A 22,529-nucleotide genomic window follows, 5' to 3' on the forward strand; every position below is an offset into this window, starting at 1 on the left:
AAGCGATCCGGGCCCCGCCCCCCTCACAGGCCCCCTCGAGCGATCCGGGCCCCGCCCCCAACAGGTGACGGCGCGGGCCGGGCCGGGCCCCTCACACGGTGCTCTCCAGCATCCACTCGGTGCTGCTGAACGTGACTCTGCGGCTGGCCAGCGGCGAGGCCTCCGTGTCCAACTGGTTGGTGGACTTGTGCCAGCGGGCCCGCGCCGCGCGCCGCGGGTAGCTGTGGCTCTGGAAGATGGAGTAGTCCCCCCCGTCGAAGGAGAAGCGGTGCCTAGTTCGTGCCAGCTCGTTGGGCAGCAGCCCCACGCCGGCCAGCCCGCCCCGCTTGTCCTTGAGGCGCGGGGCCTCCTTGGTGCCGGCGTTGGGGCCGATCAGACACAGGGACATGGTGGAGCCCGTCAGGCTGCTGTCCGTCTGCGTGTCCTCCGACAGCGGGCACGAGCGCAGCCCGTCCAGGCTGCTCCGCCTCTGGAAGCGCTCCGGCGTCGGCTGCTGGGCCTGCTCCGCCTCCGCCGCCGCCGAGGTCCCGCCCGGGTCGCCCGTCTCATGGTCGGGGTCCTGGTGGTCCGCCCTCAGCACCAGCGCCATGCACTCCCGGGTGCCCCCCGGCCCGTCCCCCGTCTGGCTGTCCTCGGAGGGCTGCTTGGAGCCCGAGCGCTGCATGCGGCTCTGGTGCAGCTGCTGCTGCTGCTGCCTCTGCTGGTCCTGGTGGTGTTGGTGGTGTTGGTGGTGCAGGTGGGAGCGCAGTGAGGAGGAGCCCGCCTTCACGTCCTCGGGGCTGCTGTAGGCCTTGTAGCGGATCATGAGGATGATGATGAAGACCAGCACGGAGGCCACGATGATGCCCCCGATGATGATGATCATGGTGCCCCCCAGGAACTGGCTGTGCATGAAGCGACACTGCGTGACCTCGCTGGCCGTGTGGAACTGCACGCAGCCCACCACGCGCGTGGCCGTCAGCGACGTGATGCCGTCGTCGTACACCGCCAGCACGCACAGGTCGTACTCGCGCCCCGCCGCCAGGTCGTTGATCAGGAACGTCTTGCTGGTGGACGGGATCATTCTGCAGGCAGACGCGCACACGCACACACATGCATGCAAGCAGGCACGCGCACACACACACACACACACACACACAACATGCACACACACACACACACACGCACATTCACACATGCAAGCGTATGCACGCACACACACACACACACACACACACACACATACATACATACACACGCCACATACACATGCACACACACACATACACGTGTCCCATGCACTCACACATACGCGCAAACACATGATTCACACACAAACACACACACAAGTGCACACGCACACACACGCACACACACAGTAGATTTGAGCAGAGTGGGCTTCATTGTGGCTCTTTTTTTTTTGTGGCTCTTTTTTTTCTTACAACACTTGACAAACATGAGGGTACAACGGCCTTCCCAGCTTCACACCGCATTCCAACACCTCGCTGGAAACAGCGAATATAACAGTGACAGCGAATTCTGCACGGTGACAGTTACGGAAGCACCATCTCACTTCAGCTCCTCTTAGCGATTATTCCCTGCATAAGGAGTATTAACTAATAGCAGCTGGTATGGTCTGGTGTGGGGAAGTGCTGTGCTTTAACAGAGAGCGTTAGGAAGAGACCAGTGAGGAATTCACTCAAAATCCTTTTACAGCCTTTTCGCAAACGACTGCAAGGGTATATTTTAAGGGGACAGTCATGTGTGTGCAGTGCATGTCACAACACCTAGGAGAAATGTCAGCCGTGCCTTAGGGCAAATGCCATATGTATATGCTATTTTGGTGAAGCACAAATAGCATACAGTACAAAATCACATCGCTGCTGGTGGCATTACAAGGCAAACACTTGTCAGTACATGTGAAGCATATGTAGAGGCGTCCCCGGGTCAACTCTAACATCGTTAGTCTAATTAGACAGATGATTCTGTCTGCCTAGAGGGAGCTAGAGTTTCCCTTAATGCCACCTAAAGACAAAGACATATTTAGGTCTGCTTGTAAACTCACGGCAGTCAATTATACGGCAGTAGTTAATTGTGACTAATGCAATGGCAACACAAAAAACAACCCGCTTATTAGCCATTAGAGCGGATTCGTGTCGTAACAAGGACAGCCCTGTATTTACCGGCTGTATGAGAGAGCCCCACATCGTGACCCCATGCTGCTAGGGCGGATCTGTCTGACCTGCAACTGTTCTCCTTTTAGCCATCACAAGACATTTAGAGTCTAGAGTATGGTACTACAGGGTATTAAAACATGGCGCCTCTTATCATTCCTCAACCAAACGATGCAGAAAAATCACCCTGAGATGACAACTTGGCACATCGCTCGGATACAGCCGTGAGTGAAACAGAGGCTGCTATGTATTAATTTGGCACCGCAAATTATTTATTTACGTGTTTTGAACTAAAGTTATCCGTTTGTTTTTCTTGCAACACTTAATCACCCTGCGTCTTTGGCACGCCCAGACCTATTAAACGCTTTACGCTTCCGTCATACAACCCAGCAGATGGGCCTTCCAGCTGGCCAGCGTTTCTCCCTGCATCCCTCTCTCCTGATCCGTCTCTGTTTGACACATGCCTACTATACCTCTCCCCTCCTCCTTCTATACCCCTCTCCTCCTCCTCCTCTCTCCTCCTCCTATACCTCTCTCCTCCTCCTATACCTCTCTCCTCCTCCTCCTCCTCTCTCCACCTCCTCTACCTCTCTCTTCCTCCTACTCTCTCCTCCTCCTCCTCCTCTCTCCTCCTCCTATACCTCTCCCCTCCTCCTCCTATACCTCTCTCCTCCTCCACTCTCCTCCTCCTATACCTCTCCCCTCCTCCTCCTATACCTCTCTCCTCCTCCACTCTCCTCCTCCTATACCACTCTCCTCCTCCTCCTCTCTCCTCCTCCTATACCTCTCTCCTCCTCCTATACCTCTCTCCTCCTCCACTCTCCTCCTCCTATACCTCTCTCCTCCTCCTCCTCCTCTCTCCTCCTCCTATACCTCTCTCCTCCTCCTCCTCCTCCTAAACCCTTTTCCCTCTCCCTCCTCCTATACCTTTCTCCTTCTCTCTCCTCCTCTTCCTATCCCTCTCTCCACCCCCTCCTCCCCCTCCCTCCTCAACCTCCACCTCCTCCCCTCAACCTCCCTCCACCTCCCCCCCTCCTCCTCCCTCCCTCCTCCCCCCTCCTCCCCCCTCCTCCTCTCATCCCCCCGCCCCCCCCTCCTCCTCCTCCTCTCACCTGTACACCAGCGTCTCGTCGGCCGTGCTGTTGTACTGGATCTGGTACATCCTGATCCCAGGGATGTGTCGCTCGGAGGGCCAGCGGATCACCGCGGAGGAGGAGGTGAGCTCCGCCACCACCACGCGCCGGTCCTGCTTTTCCTGGCCCTTGGTGTCGTTGCCCGACTTGGCCGAGGTGGTGATGTCGGAGAGGCCGGGGTCCTCGCGCATGTGGCCCGTGTTGTTGACCAGCAGCGGCAGCGGGATCATGTTGATCTCCACGGCGGCCGTGGCGATGCCCGCCGCGTTGGACGCCACGCAGCTGAAGGCGCCGCTGTCCTTCAGCGTGGTGATGAGCACGTCCAGCGTGCCGTTGTCGTACAGCACCGTGCGCGAGTTGTTTTGCACCAGCTTGCCGTCGGGCGAGCGCCAGTGGATCTCAGGGTCGGGGTCTCCCATGGCCTTGCACTTGAGCGTCACCCCCTGGCCCTCCATCACGTGCGGCTTGGTGGCCAGGTGCTTGGTGATGAGGGGCGGCTCGCAGATGAACTCCTCCTCCTGTATGGACCAGAAGTACTTGTCCATCAGGTGCTCCGGCGAGGCGCAGGTCTCCAGGTCGTCCTCCCGCGTCAGCCGCCGCAGCCACAGCAGCTCGCAGTTGCAGTGCAGCGGGTTCCCGCCGAAGCTGACGGCCAGCGACGAGGGGTTGGAGCCCTTGGCGTCCGACAGCACCTGGGCGTGCTGGAACAGGCTGTCAGGCGGCAGCTTCTGCAGCCGGTTGGAGGTCATGTCCAGCCGCACCAGCTTGGTGAGCAGCGTGAAGGTGCCCGCCCCGATGTGGTCGATGAGGTTGTGGTCCAGCGTCAGGGTGTTGATGTTGGTCATGCGGCCGATGGCCTCCCAGGGCAGGGTCCTCAGGTTGTTGTTGGACAGGTCCAGGTCCTCGATGGTGCCCACGAACTCGTCGAATGAGGTGGGCGCCACCAGGTGGATCTGGTTGTTCCCCAGGATTAGATGGCGCAGGTTGACCAGCCCCTTGAAGTGGTCGCTCTTGAGGGCGCTGAGGCGGTTGCCGTCCATGTGCAGCGCCCGTAGCGAGCGAAGCCCGAGGAAGGCGTGCGGGGTGATCTGGCTGATGGTGTTGCGGGACAGCGTGAGGTGCACCAGGCTGGTCATGTTGACGAAGTCCTTCTTGCGGATGACGGTGATGAAGTTGTCGGTGAGCCGCAGCTCCACCGTCTTGCGGTCGATGGTGGGCGGGACGAACAGCAGGCCCGTCTTGGCGCAGAGCAAGGTGAGCGTGGGGGACTGGTGCTGGCAGATGCAGCGGCCGGGACAGCTGTAGCCCCTCGCTAGGGCTGCACACAGCAGCATGCACAGAACCACACGCTCCATTGTGGGGAAGATGGCCGATCCTGGAGCCGGGGGAGAAGACAGAGAAGGGGGGGGATTAGATTAGATTAAAAGGTTCCTGTACACGGTTCTTGATCATGTTAATTATCTCTTTCTTATTGTTGTATATTTTTTTCTAATGACTTTTGTGTACCTTTGTACGGTGCCAAGAAATGCACCTTCAAATCAAATTATTATTATTATTATTATTATTAATATTATTATTATTATGTATGGTGATGTGCGAGGTCCTGTCGTTGTTGAGATGCAACATAACACACATAAACGTATGAACGATAATCGATCAGGAGGCAAATCAATAAAAAGGTAATTCAACTTATGTTAGAAGTAATACTCAGTTAGAGTCCCATGTAGTCCATTATTACTAGCATATATTGTATGGTAATGTGGACGGTATGACAATCATGTCTGTATTCTTACAGAACGTATATAGGTTCAGGTGTGAAGTATGTGTATGCTCGGCTATGCTAATGTGCGAGGTAGAAATATGGGCACGATGAAACAGTGATTTTTATTTTTTAACCATAATGGGATGGCACCACTCAGAATTTGGAATCCTCTCCGGAACACCGGGATGAAAATCATTTGAGGATGATTACAGCATCGATAGCGTCCCAGGCCGCAGAAGCATCACTGCTGAACCCAATTTAACGCGTTGAAAAACACACAACGCACCGCCTTTCTATATTAAGACAATACCAAGCACCTATCTTCGTCGTCACACGCTCCAACTAGAGCGTGATGTTTTATGTGTGTGTGTCTCTGTGTATGTGTTCGTCTTTGTGCCTGTGTGTGTGTTTGTTTGTGTGTCTTTGGGGTGTGTGTGTGTGTGTGTTTCTTTGTGTGCATGTGTCTGTGTGTGTTTCTTTGTCTGTGTGTTTGTGTCTGTGTGTGTTTGTGTCTGTGTCTTTGTGTGGATGTGTGTGTGCGTTTGTCTTTATGCGGCGTGTGTGTGTATGTACTGTGTATCCTCGCGCGCCTGTGTGTCCGTATGTTTGTGCGATTCTGTTTGTAAGCATGTGTACGTGTGTGTGTGCCCTTGTGTACGTATGTGTGTTTTAATGGGAGCCAGGGTTCACGCCAGCGTGGAGAATCAAGGGAGGAACAGGAAAGCCCTCTTGTCAGCAACGCGCTCAAGGAATTCGATGACCTTTGCTGGCCTTCTCCTTCCCGTAAGCTTAGGAAATGTAGTGTAAAACAAGACACGATGCCGTCATGTAAATCACCGCGAGCAGGTACGGAGGAGTCGGGGGGGGGGGGGGGGGGGGGGGGGGGAGACGTCGGGGTAAGAAGGCATGGATAAAGATAATATTGGATGAGGTCGACTTTGAGGATATGAGCGGGATGTTCAGAAGCACCCAGAATCCATTTGAAGGAATTGAGCGCCAGTCCACCAGATAGGGCACACACACACACACACACACACACACACACACACACACACACACACACACACACACACACACACGCCTCAGCCGGAGGGACCCCGGTGACGAGGGGCCACGGTTGCCATGCCGCTCGGTACTATTCCACTCCACGGCAGCCATCTTGATTGCTTACACGTGAACTATAGATATATATACATATCTATACATACATACATACATACAGATATACATATATATATATATACACACATACATACATATACATATACATATATATATATATATATATACGTGGCCGATACGTGGCCCGCGATACCGATAATATCGCGATACAGCGATTCTAGGATAATCAATACATTGTTAGACAATGCTATAACGATGCATCACGATATATGTCGAACGATAAATACAAAAAATGACTGTAAAAGGGTAAAGTGTCTTTATTCATGGTCCGAACCAATTTTTTAGTTAGACAGAACTAATGTAAAAAAAATAGGAGGAATGAAGTAACGACGCTGGGAGCAGGGAAATCTGTTTAATGCGCGATATTTTATTCATAAAAGTAGCGATATTTGGCCCAAGCGTATTGCGTATTCTCGTATCGCATGAAGAAGGGCGATGATATATTGCTGAATCGATATTTGGTTCCACCCCTACTGGGAACCAAGCCAGAGAGGCAGGAGACCCCATTTCTCTCTGTCCCTCCATGAACAAGAGGCCCAGCAGCTGCTTAAAAAGCATCTGAAGTCACTTGAATCGTTGCAGAAGAAAGTGTCCGCTTGATGTGTCGGCTACAAAAAAACGAATAAATAATCACCCATAAAAGTGTTTCAGGAGTTTCAAGCCACTCAACACCCTTCATTACTATTTAGAAGGTTCTATGTCCGATGTGACTAGAGCTGGTAGGATGAGACATGGTCTGAGGAGCTGGAGGACGTTAGGGGACCCGACGCCTAGCCCCGGGACATACGGACACAGGGGATGGAGCCGGGAACCATCTGGGTGGGAGTCGACACCAGTGCCTCTACAGGACGCTGCCGCTCTGTCTAGCAGAACGATGCTGCGGGGGTAAAAGGGACTGTGCCACGGTGAATGGTTAATGGATTACATTTACTCAGCGTTTTTCTACCAGTGGCCACACAAAGTGCTTTATAATATCGCCTAACATTCACCCATTCATACACACATTCACGCCTACATTCACACACCGACGGCGGTGTCATCCATGCAAGGCTACAGCCAGCTCCCCGGCAGCAGTTAGGGTGAGGTGCCTTGCTCAGGAATACACCGACACTCAGCTAGGAGGAGGCGGGGATCGAACTAGCAACCTTCCGGTGACAAGCCAACCCGCTCTACCTCCTGAGCCAGGTGCCGCCACGGGGGTTTTCCGCATCACAAGGAAGCCATCACATTAAACGCCTCCGTTTCCAAACTGCACCCTGGCCCTCTGAACGCCTAGTGGACTCTCGCTCTGGTCGTCTTGACTTTAAGCTCTATGAATTATCCCTCTGTTTCTGAAAGCCTCCATCTTTTTCAAATTCCCTCACTTAAATCAATATAACCAATCACAAGGGCAATAAAAAAACAAATGTTTTTTTTTTCTCCTCACACAATAAAAAAGAAAAAGGTGAGGAAATATCCCGACTCCAGAGAAATAAAAACATGTATTTATTCAGAGAACCACTTTATTGCGGGCGAGTCGGAGCGCATTGCTTGTCCAAATTGATTTGCCCGCTCTTCCTTTTCTCGAGGAGCTGGGGGTTGCACCACGGTAAAAGTAGGCTAGAGAAACAGCGGTCATATCTCAGGCTGCTGAGACAAGCAAAGAGAAGCAACCCCATCCAACAGCTGCATCTCTAATCCCGGCGCGACACGCAGCGCGCTAGTGTTATCACGGCCGCTAGCATTAGCCACAATTATCCTTTCCCCTTATTGCATTACTGTAGCACTCAGATGCTAACTAGGCCGCCCAAGCCAGCCCCCGGCCTTCCAGTAGGACCGGCGTCTGCGCCAGAGCGTTTCCCGCCACACCGCTGGGGATACTTTATTGATCCCTCAGCATCTCAAGGCAGGCGAGGAAGACAAGAAAAAAAGAGAAAAGCATTGTTGCCACGGCAACTCAGTCATAGAATGAAAGACCTTTGAACGGCATTAAGGGAAGAGAAAGAGTGGCCGGTCCGGACGGCGATAAGGCCGAGACGAGGAGGGACGGAGACGCCGTCTCGTCTCTTCATCTCTATTTCTCCAGAGAGGCGTCTGGGGTGCGTGATTACACTCTGAGGGAGCTGTCTTCAACATTCCCGTGGATTTACGTCACGTTTATACCTGCAGGATTTGAAACCTCTTCACGTTGAAAAAAGGGGGGGAAGTGTTCAGTGGCGTCACTAGGCTGTTTTATTCGGGGCTAAAGCCCCAAATCTTATTTTTTTGTAAAAAAAAGAAATAAATAATCTACTTTCCGACGGCCCTTGAACGCCCCTCGTTTACCTCAGTGTTTACAACAGGTAAGTTGTAAGCACAAGCTCTAGATTTCCCCATGTCTTTATTATCTGTCAGTAATTCTTAGAGCATGGTGAGGGCATTGACCGGTTCGCTCAAGTCAGACCAAGGAGGTACCCACTTATGCTCAAAGGACAGAAGCCCAAAGAATGGAACACGAAACAGTCAGAGAGCAACAGGGAATGAAGAAAAGCAATTGCAGAGAAAGAAAGTAAAAAGTCAAGTACGTGCTAAAGCATACAAAATTTGCCGGGCTAAGCCCCGGATGCCTCAGATACCTAGAAACACCCCTGGCTGTGTTTGAACCCGCTCTGCTCAGACGCCCGGTCCCTACAGCATGTGTGTGTGTCGTGTGTGTGTGTGTGTGTGTGTGTGTGTGTGTGTGTCGTTGCGTTGGAGCTACAGCCCCAGAGAGGGGGGGAACCAGACATCATCTCTCTGAAGGATTCAACAGATTCAGAAGCTATTTCGTAGCGTGCCACCCACTGGAAGTGACTAACCTGGTGGTGGCAGGCTGGCGAAGAGAACAGATAGAACAGCGGGCAGAGGGGTAGGGCCAGTGATTAATGCCGCTCTCAGACACCAGCGCCTCTCTCTCTGTTACCAACGCAGATAACCTAAAACCAATTTAAAGGGAGGAACTTTTTTAATGAATTGCCGACGTGAGAGAATTCTATTTTCTTCGCTTTCAAAGTCTCTTCGTATAAGATGCGTATGAAGAAATACAAACACACAAACATATCGGCCTAAAGTAATCTTTACTTAACTACTTTTATATCTACAGACCGATGGCTGTTAATTAGCCCAGCGTAATTCCCCAGGGCGTCTTCAAAGGAGAGTTAACCAACAACCATGAAACGATATTCAATTAACGCTGAGAAACCAGTATATCTGCATGTATATAGGATCCAATGAGATTCCGTTAACCTCCTTACATCAAATCAATCCCCCCCACACTTTCATTGTATGAGCTAGCTGTCTTTATATAGATATATTGTTCAAAAGTGTGTGTGTGTGTGTGCCTATATGTCTCTGTGTGGGTGTGTGTGTCTCTTTGTGTGAATGTGTGTCCGTGTGTATGCGCGTGTGTACCATCCCGCACTTAGAGAGCAATGTAAGGATATATTTTCCGACACGACTCTGTCAGACGAAGATAAAATCCAATTAGGTGCAGCTGCCGGTGAACTGCTAGACGCCGCAGTGTGACTCTTGTCTGCGAACGGGCATAATTATTGACAGTTTCAGTTCACAAGAGTCAGCCCAGTCCGCCACCAAGTCAGCACTAACTGCTTGCTCTCCAGCCCCGGGGGAATTTCACTCCCACCGGGTAGGGGACAGCGATACCTTCGTGGGTAAATAGAGGGCGGCCATTTGAATTTTTATAATTACATCCGACCAAAACAAGGAATGGCAGCTTTGCATTTTGACCTTTCAATTAAAGCCATTATTAAATAAAATACTAAAAAGGAACAATGTTGAAAACTGAAATCGACATTCTCTCATACAAATAGCCTTTTTCCCGAATAGCGATTGCGAATGCAAGGGGGTGGACTTGTTGACACGTGTGATGACTCATCGACAGAGCCCTCGCAATGAATTACTGTTCGAATTCAATATAGCCACGACGGCAAAAAAACGGTTGCATAGATATTGTTTCAGTGAAAGACAGCGCACACCAACGGGTTTCTTTTACATTGGAGCGCGCCATCCGTGTCGGTCACGTGATTACAGGCTGAGACCGGGTTTCATGTCAGAGGGATGTGGGTAGGAAGGAATACTGGGAGTAATTGCTCATTGTTATTCTGTCGACCGCACCACAGAAGAAGACCTCTCCGAACCAGCCGCCGTCCTCCCCACCGGCACGGGCTCCCTCCAGAAACCCCCAGAACTTCATTACAGGGGGGCTTAGCCGATATCACTGTCTCGATAAAAGGTGAACATATACCCGCCTAATTGTGTTGCAAATGAAAGCGTCACGCTCGGAAAGGCTGTCTACAGAAAGCTGTCTGGTAGCAGGTGTGCCAAATCCATTATGGCTAGTAATTTAATGTGTGTGGGGGGGGGGGGGCTTGCTTTCGGGAAGCTAGGGAGCGCTGCATTTTGTCAACACTTGATAACAATAATCATATATGACGTCAAGTTAGGCCAGACGATTGGCGAGAGGGCCTGGGAAAGCCTTTCCCGTTGTGTTCTGGTGACAGGGCTTCATTACAAAGGGTTAATCACAGGATGTATCATAAAGTTGTGAAAGACAGGCTGAGACCGTTAATCACAGCCAGGATGTAACATAAAGATGTAACATAAAGTTGTGCATCCTGTATAGAAGAGGACAAAAGTGGATTTGTGCCTTGGTGCACTTATTCAAATCTGTCAATGGTAAATGGACTGCATTTATGTAGCGCTTTTCCAACTTGAAGCGCTGTACAATTTTTCCTAAGATTCAGCCATTCATGCACACATTCATACAGCGACGGCATATGAATGCAAGGCGACAGCCGGCTCGTCGGGAGGAGTTAAGGTGAATTGTCTTGCTCAGGGAACCTTGACACTCCGGGGATCTGGGGATCGACCTCGCAACCTTCCGGTTACCGGCCCACCCGCTCTAATTCCTGAGCCACATGTCGCCCACTGCAGCATCTGTGATGTTACATCGTTGATTTCATCTTCCACACCATCCCAATGCAAAGGCATGCATTATGTAATGAAAATTGACTATGTCACGCCCTTTAAAATCAATAAGCCCATTGACCAAGGTCTAATAGCTGCTTGAAATTGCATACGTCCTTTTCCTGTAAAATCTAATCAATTACGGCTCCGATACACGCACGTCCGCGAGTCGTTCTAGGCCTTTTTTTGTTGTCGTTGTTGTTGAAATTTATCCTGGGAATTGGCCCCGGTGATCATAGTGCTAAATGATTCATGAAGTAATTATCGAAGTCCTGTTTTGTGTTCCAGATAACACTCTGACGCACGCGTTCTGATGGGTGTTGCCTCCGCCGTTTCTTGCCTGGATAAATGGAGGGAACAGAATAATTGATAACCTTTCCTTCTTCATATGTCACGGGAACGTTTGGAGCGCCGGAACCAGAGTGTAATGCGGGCCATCAGCGTCACGTCAATAAAGTAATGGAATCATCTGGAATCGCATCTCTAATGGCATCAGGAATGGGAATATGTCTGTGTACACAATTTATTTTCCCCCCATGGTGAAACAAACAAATGATTTTTGCGGCGACAGACTCGATCTTGAATCGTTTCTACTTCCGTCTTCTTTCAGCTCTATCCACATCACGCTGCACCACATCCCGATCCACCGTTATACAGTAGGTCATAGCAAAAAAACAGCAGCATTTATTCATAGAAAACTAGACTGCTGAGGGAAAATACTGTCCACATATTCTCAAAAAAAGGCCCTAATATATTCCAAAACAAAAATAGCATAAAGTATAAAAGCAAAAAGCAGAAAGTGAGTGTAACAGCTGCAGTCAGGTGCTTACGAAGCCTCAGGTCTATTTACTTACTTATTGTTTTTATATGCTATAGCCTGCTACTGCCAGTCCTATGTTAATGTGTTTGTCCTCTCTCTGCTGGTTTTAAACATACTCACAGAATGTTTTGAATGGCTGTAAAGGTTATTCCCATTTTGTGCTTTGCTCTTTGGGCCTGGGATGGAGGTTAAGATCGGACACAAACACATCAATTCAGTTCAATTGTATTTGTATAGCCCTTAATCAAAGGTACAGTCTCAAAGGACGTATCATATATGCATGATGGCTACCTGATCCTAGCCCCCCAGAGGGCAAGTTAAAACTCCCTTGATTAGTAAGGAAGAAATAATGAGAAGGAACGCAGAGTGGGGGATCCCTCCTTGGAATCAGCTTGGAAGTATATCAAAGCAGACCTATATCATGTGATATACAAGCTATGTTTCAATTATATGTTTAGCTGAAACGTGACAAACGCTATTTCTGGCATGTATATATTGTTAATGCTAATGTGTGAAGAAATGGAGTGGTAATTCAAAAGAGAAGCCGGCGTATTGTACATGGATTCGGTTCCTTTACACTAAATAGCCAATAAATGTTCTATGTGTGACACTACACAAAGAATAGGGTGTGCGTCACCACAAACATGTATTCTCCCTGCACATCTCTCCACAATCAAATATATTGATTGACTATTCTAGTCAAGTGTGAGCATGAATGTTTAACGTCACCAATTCGATTAACTATTTATCATCACCCAAAGGCTAAATCCCCTGTGAAACGTTAAGGAGGCAATTACCTGTTCCTAGCTCCACGTTCCCTTTAAGTTACTGCTGAGGCCCTTTGATGCAGCTCACACATTCATCTCCACAGACTCTGGGATCTAGTTATCAAACCGGATCCTCCCTCCATAAATAATATGGAGGGAGGATGACCATATATAATAACACCATATATATCAGTGCTCCAAACCAGGGCTACACAGCCCGGCCTGCAGGGGGGTAGGGGGCAGCTTCCAGGGGGTCATTTTAATGTGTGTTGCGGATCGATAAAGGCAAGAACAGAAATAGCAGAAGACCTCACCTTGTTCCAGATTAAACTCCTCTGTCAATATGATAGTTTGATAATAATATAGAGGTATATTTTTCAGTATTGGAAGAAGATATCTGGTTTGGTGTCAATGAAGGGGTACTGGAGCCATACTGGTGGGACTTAATGTACACACTTATTGTAGGTTGTGCGTCCTTGCACTTAGAAATAGTACTAGCATTGTGTAGTAACTTATCCTAGCTATCTTTGTTGTATACGGAGAATTGGTTAACCTAGCGATTGTTAGTGCTTGGCCCTTGGCCACTTCTTTGAACATTCTTATTTTACGGACAGTGATATATTGTTATATCTCTCTCTTCTGACAAATGTACTTATTGTAAGTCGCTTTGGATAAAAGCATCTGCTAAAGGCCCTAACTGTGATTGTAAAATTATTCTGGGGGTACAATGGTTAGATCAATCTATCCATCAAACTCACATTGTATTGATACTTGATGGGCCATGGGGGAACTTACACTGGCTTATCGTGCAGAAGCACTGGCCTCTCCATCCAGTCTCAGCTCACCTGCATTATCTCATTGAGATAATTGGATCCTAATTGATGATTGAGATCATCAATCCATGTAGTCCTCCATGGTGGTAGGATGCCAGGTGAATCACCGCACCAAAACACTGAAGTAAATGGACCGCATTTATGTAGCGCTTTTCGAACCAGTGGCCACTCAAAGCACTTTACAATATTGCCTCACATTCACCCAATCATGCACGCATTCACACATTGACGGCGGTGTCAACCACGCAAGGCGAAAGCCAGATCGTCCAGAGCATTCAGGGTGAGGTGCCTTGCTCAGGGACACCGACAATCAGCTAGGAGAGGCCGGGGATCGAACTAGCAACCTTCCGCTTACCATCCAACCCGCTCTACCTCCAGAGCCAAATGCCGCCCACATGCTGAAGCGTTGTCATTTACCACACCGGTGGGGCTGAGGTTGGTTGATGTGCAACCTTGACAATACTACACATCTGTCGGCCATTCCAATGTTCCATAGATCCATACAGATTTACAGGGAGGGAGCAGGAGAGAGCGACTTGGATGCTTTCTGTGAGCTTTCTTTAGGAATCAATAAAACGGCATCTCATCATCAATTATGGGACCCGATCAAACAGGACAGGCCACGGCTTCATATGATGAGAGTCTTAATAAAAGAATATGGGAGACCCACTCTGTTTCCTGGGAATGAGGCCCTTCACCGACCCCCACCCTGAGAACGTGGCCTTATAAAAACCCTTTATGTTCCTTATCTGCATGTGGCAAACCTTAAAGGCTCATAAAGCTGATTTAGTGAAGCGCTTCCAGATCCGTCGCGTCTTCACAGCCCAGTCAGGGTTATTGGTCGATTCCATTAAAATCAGGTCAATGTCAACAGCCACACACACACACACAGCCTCCTAAATAAGTTCATAAATCCTTTCAAGCATGGGCAGACATGGTCGCTGCAGCAGCAGAGGCCGCAGGTCTGCGTCGCTAAGGGGGAATAGAACGTCTGTCCGTTCATTTTTCAAATTCATTACAATTAGGCTGATTAAACCGCAATTTGTACAATTTAATGAAACACATTATTCTTATCGCGAGGCCAAGAATGGAGAAAGTATAGCTCCTTCAAACATTAAACGACCGTAAAACTCGCGGACAAATCAACGCAGACACTCTGTGGGGATGGTGGTAATTGATATACTGCAGGAGAATTCGAATGAGGAAAAGATTTAGCATGATTATTATTTATTTTTTAAGAGACAATCAGGAAACAACACTAAGTCGTGAAATCTAATCTCACAAAGCCATTATTATATTAATTTTTAACACTAATTAATGTAAGGGAATGATTAGACTGATGGGAACACATAATTGTTTTCAATAAATTAGATTAGAAATAATGTATTATGACCTATAACTGTGGACCTATCATAATATAATATGAACTCTTTGGTCCCATTCATGGATTTAGATATTTTGTAATTGAAATCTGTGTAGTATACGTATATACATAGTATATCAAACTCAAAAATGCAAATGTTTGTTTGACAAATGAATGGCTTAACCCTTTGCACAGTAACAAGCAGTAATGACATATTGAGGCCTTCCTAGTTCAACCAAAATACACCACTTACATCTTTCTAGCCATACGGTTGACTTACTTACTTTTAAAAATGACGAAAACAACCACTTGACAATCAAGGCGAGACCTTGGACCAGTCCATATAATTGAAATTCCAATATTCAATTCAGACTACATTTAGCCTGGTAGCATTCCTTTCCCAACTGTTTTGTATCCGCATGGGGAACATTAACACTGTGGCTGTAAAGTAGGGGCTGATGGCCAGTGATTGACTCCTTAACTCCCCTCAGCTGCTGCGAAACAGTCTCTGCGTTGCCGCAGGAAAATACATATTTAATTTCTCCAACAACTGAAGCCTGGTCCTAAACTACAGTAGCACCGTTATTTCCTCCTCAATGTTAAAACGGAACATGTTAGATAATTCATAAGAGGGAATGCATAATATGTAGGGCAACTTCAACCACTCTTCTGAACAGGAAAATTACGTTTACTTGAAGTTCTCCATCTCCGTGGAGGTGTTCTGCGCCCGTGGAACTACAAACCTATCGTGGAGGTTGCTGAGCTGTGTCTTTTCTCCACAGAAAGTATATTATACGTTTCCTGAGCATCGGAAGAGTATTAAGATCTTGACACATTCCCTGGCACCGAATGTGTCGCTAAGGCTTCACAGCGATTTAAAACAACGTTTTCATCTGTCGGATCGTATCTGTGTCCCTCAAAGCGTCTCGGCATGTTCAGTCGGAAAAAAGAGCGGATGGATGGATTAGGCTGTTCCATTATTTTCTCTTTTGGTTGTCAACCATTACGCCCAAATCCAATCAAATGATCAAATCTCGACTGAGGACGCACACATTTTCTTTAACATTTCTTCACAAACCGTACGTGCGGCCCACACAACTCTACTAGGTAGGCCTACTACACTTCCATAATGCCCCCCCTACAATTTGGCCTCCTGAACAGAGAGGAAGAAAAGCAACAGCAACCTTCCCGTTGCTTAAACATCATTCTGCCCGTCCCCCCCAGGCCCCATCTATAACCCTGCATCACAGGCAGCTCATCATGCTGCCAGCAACACTTATCACAACCCTGCCTCGTTTACAAGCCCTCCTCTTCCTCACAGCCTCCCTCCCACCCGCCGATGATCCGATGCAAATCAGGGCAACAGCGTGGACGTGAGCCTCATCTCAAGCACCCCTCGCAGACGGTCTCCACGGCGATGCAAGCGGAGGAGAAGATCCTCTCTCCTCTCTGGCTGGGGGTTGGCTCCTTGGTTGGTTGCACCGGTGGCTCCTAACCATAGCGGTAGAGGAGGCTGCTCAGGCACTGCCGGCTGGATAACCCAGCCCCCATGGGACGCTGTGTGTGGGGGCACGGTTCCAGCGAACAGAACCCCAATGGAGGTCCGGTGCGGAGGGGCGCGGATGGACCGAGGCGCTTAAGCCCGTGACACGCGCGTGAAGGAGAGAGCGGGTGCTCCCCCCCCCCCCCCCCCAGGAACGCTTGCTGGTGGTTTCGTTAGCAGGCAGGGTCGGCTTAGCTCAGGAGGTAGAACAGGTTGACTTTTAACCCCGAAGGTTGCTAGTTTGATCCCTGGCTCCTTCTAGCAAAGTGTTGACGCGTCCCTAAGCAAAGCACCTGGCCCTAAATGATCCCGGCAAGCCGGCTGTCGCCTTGCATGGTTGACTCCGCCGCCGGTGTGTGATGTGTTTATGATTGTGTCTACATCGCTTTGAATAAAAGCCTCTCATAAATGCCCTGAATGTGAATGTTAGCGTGTGCGCCACACTGATGTGCTGGCGCTACACAGAATCAGGGTATGCTTGGTAAGTAATGACGGCCTTTGTGTCCAAGAGAGCAGGCATTGGGTATGTTATCGCCAACATGCAAGTCTCTTGTTATGTGGAGCCAGTGGCAGGGAAAGGGATTTATGTCCCTTGCGGTTCCCGATCTCAAATGAACGCATTACAAGAAGCGAAACAATTGTAGATAACATATAATGAACATGGAAGATTACTTTTTTTTTCTCCATAAATGAACAAAAGGAACTGCGACTGATAAAATCAACCGTTTAACTGTTAGAGGTTAAACCATTCAAAGACAAATTCCTTAATTACAAGAATAACGCCTGATGAATAAATATCCCTGATTTCGTCAAGTCGAAGCTGTGAAGCTTAAGAACGAAAGGCGGCCATGAGCCAAGACCATAAGCCTGCTTCCTCTTGTCGCAATGAGGCACTCTGACTCGGTGCTGATGCGTGCATTTCTCTGGAATAAAAGACGAGACCGGATGACGGCTGCTTGGGAAGCATAGCTTTGGCAGTCGTCTAGCGAGGCGGTGATGTGTGTCAGTGACTGCGGTGGATGTGTGTTGGTGTCTCGCTGGGAAGCACAACGCTCCATCAAGGCTTTCGGAGAGCAGAACCCGTCTATTCATCCGGAAACTGGCGAGCTTTGTGTCTTTGGCGAATGGCATTCATACACACAGACGTCTAGATTGCATTATAAAGAAACATACACTTGGTTTTTCTACGGACACAGGTCAACGGCGGGGAAGCAAAGTTTTAAAGCAGATAAGTGCCCAAATCTTGGTAATTTAATGCTTGCTCGTTCTCTCAGAGAAAGGCAAGACTCTCATTCATCCACTTGCATTGTCTGTCTTGGGGAATAAGGTTGTTCGGAAACACAGATATAAGAGAGTTGCTGAATTGTTATTGATGAAACTTTTCCTCAAAGGCTCATCCCTCATTTCGTCTTCTGATAATGGTTGTCATGGTGCATGTACAATGATTCAGCACAAACTCTATAAGGCCGTTTCCTGTTGATTTGCAGTGAGAATATAAAGAGTCATATGTTAGAAAAATATCCTCAAGGATGTATTGTAGAAAATAAATACATTACCCGAACTGTGCGTGTGTGTGTGTGTGTGTGTGTGTGTGTGTATGTGTGTGTGCGCGTGTGTGTGCATGGATACAAAGTCAATCAACAGTGATTCAGTCATGAATAGGAGAAGGCCATGGAAGTGACTCAGCCTGTGTGTGTGTGTGTGTGTGTGTGTGTGTGTGTGTGTGTGTGTGTGTGTGTGTGTGTGTGTGTGTGTGTGTGTGTGTGTGTGTGTGTGTGTGTGTGTGGGTGTGTGTGCGCGTCAACCTTGAGTGCATCTGGGATTACGAAACAGATATTGAGCTTTTGTGATTGTGAGTAAAAGAAAACAGCAAGATGGCGACAAGAGCCTCACCTGGAGCTGTGTGTGTGTGTGTGTGTGTGTGTGTGTGTGTGTGTGTGTGTGTGTGTGTGTGTGTGTGTGTGTGTGTGTGTGTGTGTGTGTGTATATTTTATGTGTACATGTGTGTAGGTGTGTCTGTTGGTGTGTGCCTGTTGGTGTGTGCATGTGTGTGGGTTTAGGTGTGTTTAGGTGTGTCTGTTGGTGTGTGTCTGTGTGCGTGTGTCTGTGTGGGGATGTCTGTGTGGGTGTATGTGAGCACTTGTAAGAGCTTGACCTCCCAGGGTACCGATGGACTGGCATTTTTTCGCTTAGCTCAGCAGCTCAGAAAACTATTACCTCTACCTTGTATTCATTTTAAATAAAACTGCCAGGGTAGTGTATGGAATAGTATATATATTCTGTATGTTTTATTCTGTGCTGCAGCCGTGTACCTGCCGTCCCAGGAAACAGTCAGAGGGCGGCTCAGGTTCCCTGGTTATAAGATCCCCGAGAAGAGCAGTGGGCACAAGGTTACCCACTGCTTTTCTGACCCTCCCCCCCTCCCGCCCACTCCAGTAAAACACATTTTTTGCAATGATTAGAGACACTGTCAACTCAAAAAAGACCAACTGGGGAGTTTTTTATTATTATTTTATTATTTGTGAACATATAGCTAAACATATAGATTTGTATGGACCAACTAAAACTAATTTGAGTGTTATGCTCGCCAGACAATATTACAAGCCATAGCTTGTTGTGCGCAGAGGTAACTCGTTGTGCGTAGACGTAGCTCTTTGGGCGTAGACGTAGCTCTTTGTGCGTGGACGTAGCTCTTAGTGCGTAGACGTATCTCTATTGCTTAGACGTAGCTCTTTATGTGTATACATGCTATTCGTTGACGTAGCTCGTTAGACCTAGATGTAGCTCGTTAAGCGTAGACATTGCTCGTCACGCCTCAATGTACCTCGTTAGGCGTAGACGTAGCTCGTTATTCATAGGCGTCGCTCGTTAAAAGTGTACAAAGGGTGGGGGGGGAACCATCATAGGGCTCAGAACTCGGTCACACATGCGGGGTAATTAGAGCCGTCCCATGTCAACCAGTAGAGGCTAAGGCCAAGTGGGAGCCTCCATCTTACTTTGTACAGAGCGCTGCACGGAACGCCACTCCCACATGACTAGGTCTCTCTCTCTCTCTCTCTCTCTCTCTCTCTCTCTCTCTCTCTCTCTCTCTCTCTCTCTCTCTCTCTCTTCCCCCCCAACACGCGCTTACCACACCCTCTCACCAACTTCAAACCCACTGCACAGCACAAGCGTTGAATTTGGGGAAAAAAACTCAAAGGCTCAGGTGGCGTAACGCCCCCCCCCCTCCTTCCCTGGCTTCCCCCCCCCCCCCCCCCCCCTCCAAACCCCCTGTTGGGATCAAGTGGCTGGCAAGCACAGTTGGTCATAACCGTATATTGGTGTAGATGGTGCCGTGACATGTCCTGGCTGCAGGTTTGGAGGGGGGGGGGGGGGGGTGCATACAAGCGTAGACTGTATGCTGCACTAGATGAGCACGCTATAAGAATCAGCCTGCCTGCACTCTGCAGACACAAGTGCATAAAATCAATAACACACTATATGCACCCCCTTTTACTATATAATTCACTTATTGCACATGGGCGGTTGAGAGATTGCACCTGCTCTCGGTGGAAATAGGGCCGATGGTGCAGAGTCTTGCAGGTTTGCATGTCGACAATTATGCTCATCTAGGGTTGGAGAAGGAGCAGGAGCATAAAATGTAGGCCGTGTAACCGTGCACCCTGCAGGAACAGAGCCCGATGCCAGCACAGCAGCTTTCTGGGCCGCGGACCGAAGACGCAGATGCCAGTGATACGAAAAACACAAAAGGCAGGAAGAGGTGCACGGCTCGCTACTCACCAGATATCAAGCCCGGTTCTCCATCTCAGGTATCACATCAGCTTCCTGTTCAGGCGGGCCGCCTGCAGCTCTCTGGGAGGGAGACGCCCGCTGGCTTCATAGGAGAACACCGGCCACAGGCCTACAGAGACACAGTCAATACAGTCAGAAAATACAGTCAGTAAGAGCGGTAGGGGGGTTACAATTGTGTGCATGGATACAAAGTCCATGCACACAATTGCTGTGTGCATGGTGCCTGCAGAGACACCGTCAGTAAGACGGTCAGGCCTACAGAGACACAGTCAATACAGTCAGAAAATATATTCAGTAGGAGCGGTAGGGGGGTTAGGCCTGCAGAGACAGCGTCAGTAAGACGGTCAGGCCTGTAGATATAGTAAGTGTGAGGGGTAGGAGGTTAGGCCTGAAAATACAGTCAGTAAGAGGGGTAGGCCAGCAGATACAGTCAGTAAGAGGGGTAGGGGGGTCAGGCCTGCAGATAGAGTCAGTAAGAGGGGTATGCCTGCAGATATAGTCAGTAAGAGGGGTAGGCCTGCAGACATAGTCAGTAAGAGGGGCAGGGAGTCAGGCCTGCAGATACAGACAATGGTGGTGTTAGCCCCCCCGCTTCAGTCTATGGCTGACAGCGGACGCTCGCAGTAAAGAGGGAGCGGTCATATGTTGGTAATCGCATCGACTAAAGCTTGCCACCGCTTTCCACTTGGAGGCATCTGGGTGGGACGTGAGCACTGATCTGATTAAGGAGACAGGGAGATCGCTAAACAGCAGCCGAGGCAGGGAGGGGGGGGAGACGAGGGAGAAACAACTAAAGGCACGGGGTTGCTAATAATACCCGGAACTTGAATGTGTGTTGTTTTGTCATTAATATTTCAGAAAATTATTGTCTCCGAAGATGGGCAAAGTGTAAAGAGGGGGCATTATGAAAAATGAATCGCGTTACGCCACGGCGTTTAGAAAACCGTCCTTGGGAAACAAAACACTGCGCCCGTGTCGTCCAAACCCCCCTCTAACTCAGAGACCGGGGAACGCAGAGATATGAAGATTAATGCATTCCCCAGCATTTCAACATACATCACGCCGGCCTTATTGACTTAATGAGAAATAAACGGGGACTTGATTAGAACGCATGGCTACCCTCATGAATACCCCCGCCGTGTCCGGCGCAGTACGCTCCCCGCAATTCATTACACCTCCCTGCCTTACGTCTCTGCGTTCACCCTCGTAATCCACAAAGTTTCCAACGCCAACGCCAAGGTCACAAGGCTGGGGGGCTGGGAGGGGGTGGTTCCCTCGCTCCAGCCTCCGTAATATTCAAAAACAAGTTCCCAGACATGTCCCCGCTCCGCTGGAGGTGCGTGGGGGGGGGGGGGTCTGCGATGCGTGAGCGGGGGGGATTACCATAGCGCCCTCGTCGGTTGGTCGGCCGCGGTCGGCGCCGTCATGCGTGAGCGCAGAAGCCTCCGCTCAGGTCTCCTCAGACTCTGGCGTCCATTTGCATTCAAGGAAGCGCCTCTGTGGGCGGCGGTCGGGGGGGGGGGGGCTGTCATCGCCTGCTATTCATCCATCCGGTGAAGCATTTATGACGCAACCTTTTTCTTTGGGGGTACGTCAGCGCCGTCCGTTCCGGTTACTCGCATGGCGGGAGGCACGTCTGTTTCGTTTTGGGGTGGAAAAAAAAACTAAAACGAGAAAAGCCGGAAAAAAGTGAAGAGTGAAAGTGAGGCGAAGGTGTGTTTGGGCTAATTTCAGAGCGCATCGTTTCCTGGGGCCGTCACGATATGCATGGCTCGGTTTTTAACCATATGGTAAACACCAAACACGCCTCTTCTTCTTTCGCTGCCTTCCATCGCCATGGCGGCCTGTCATCTCATGACACAGGAAGTCGGGAATTAGTGGGCTAACACAACATGCCCTCCGATCGCTAGCTCCCCCGGTTCCGGTCCGCATGTCCACCTGCATCACATCATCACCTGGCCTGCTGTGAGGGGGTCACGGTTCATCTCAGCCCCCCCCCCCCCCCCCACCCGTCCTCATCCTCCACCTTAATCTCCAATACAGCTTTTCCCTTCAATATATCACCACACTCGTTCAATTCCCTCTCTCTCCATTCTCCTGTTTGCAGGCCTCAATAACCCACAAGCCTCTTATACGAAGTGAAAAGGATAAATAATTCTTCAGCATCGCACCATCGTAGCCACAGGACATGTTCTGTT

General features: G+C 49.4%; 1 protein-coding gene across 1 annotated transcript; it reads right to left on the reverse strand.

Annotated features, from left to right (window-relative positions):
* Positions 1 to 91: 91 nt before the first annotated feature.
* On the reverse strand, positions 92 to 20,404 carry lrfn1 (leucine rich repeat and fibronectin type III domain containing 1). Its single transcript, XM_056612243.1, has 3 exons — positions 20,320 to 20,404; positions 3,266 to 4,661; positions 92 to 1,064 (listed from the first exon to the last, which is right to left on the reverse strand). Exons 2-3 carry the CDS (start codon positions 4,639 to 4,641, stop codon positions 92 to 94), a joined length of 2,349 nt encoding a protein of 782 aa, XP_056468218.1. The 5' UTR covers positions 4,642 to 4,661; positions 20,320 to 20,404.
* Between the last annotated feature and the right edge of the window lie 2,125 nt (positions 20,405 to 22,529).

The sequence above is a fragment of the Gadus chalcogrammus genome, chromosome 16 (genome assembly GCF_026213295.1).
Source record: "Gadus chalcogrammus isolate NIFS_2021 chromosome 16, NIFS_Gcha_1.0, whole genome shotgun sequence".
Classification (NCBI taxonomy): domain Eukaryota; kingdom Metazoa; phylum Chordata; class Actinopteri; order Gadiformes; family Gadidae; genus Gadus; species Gadus chalcogrammus.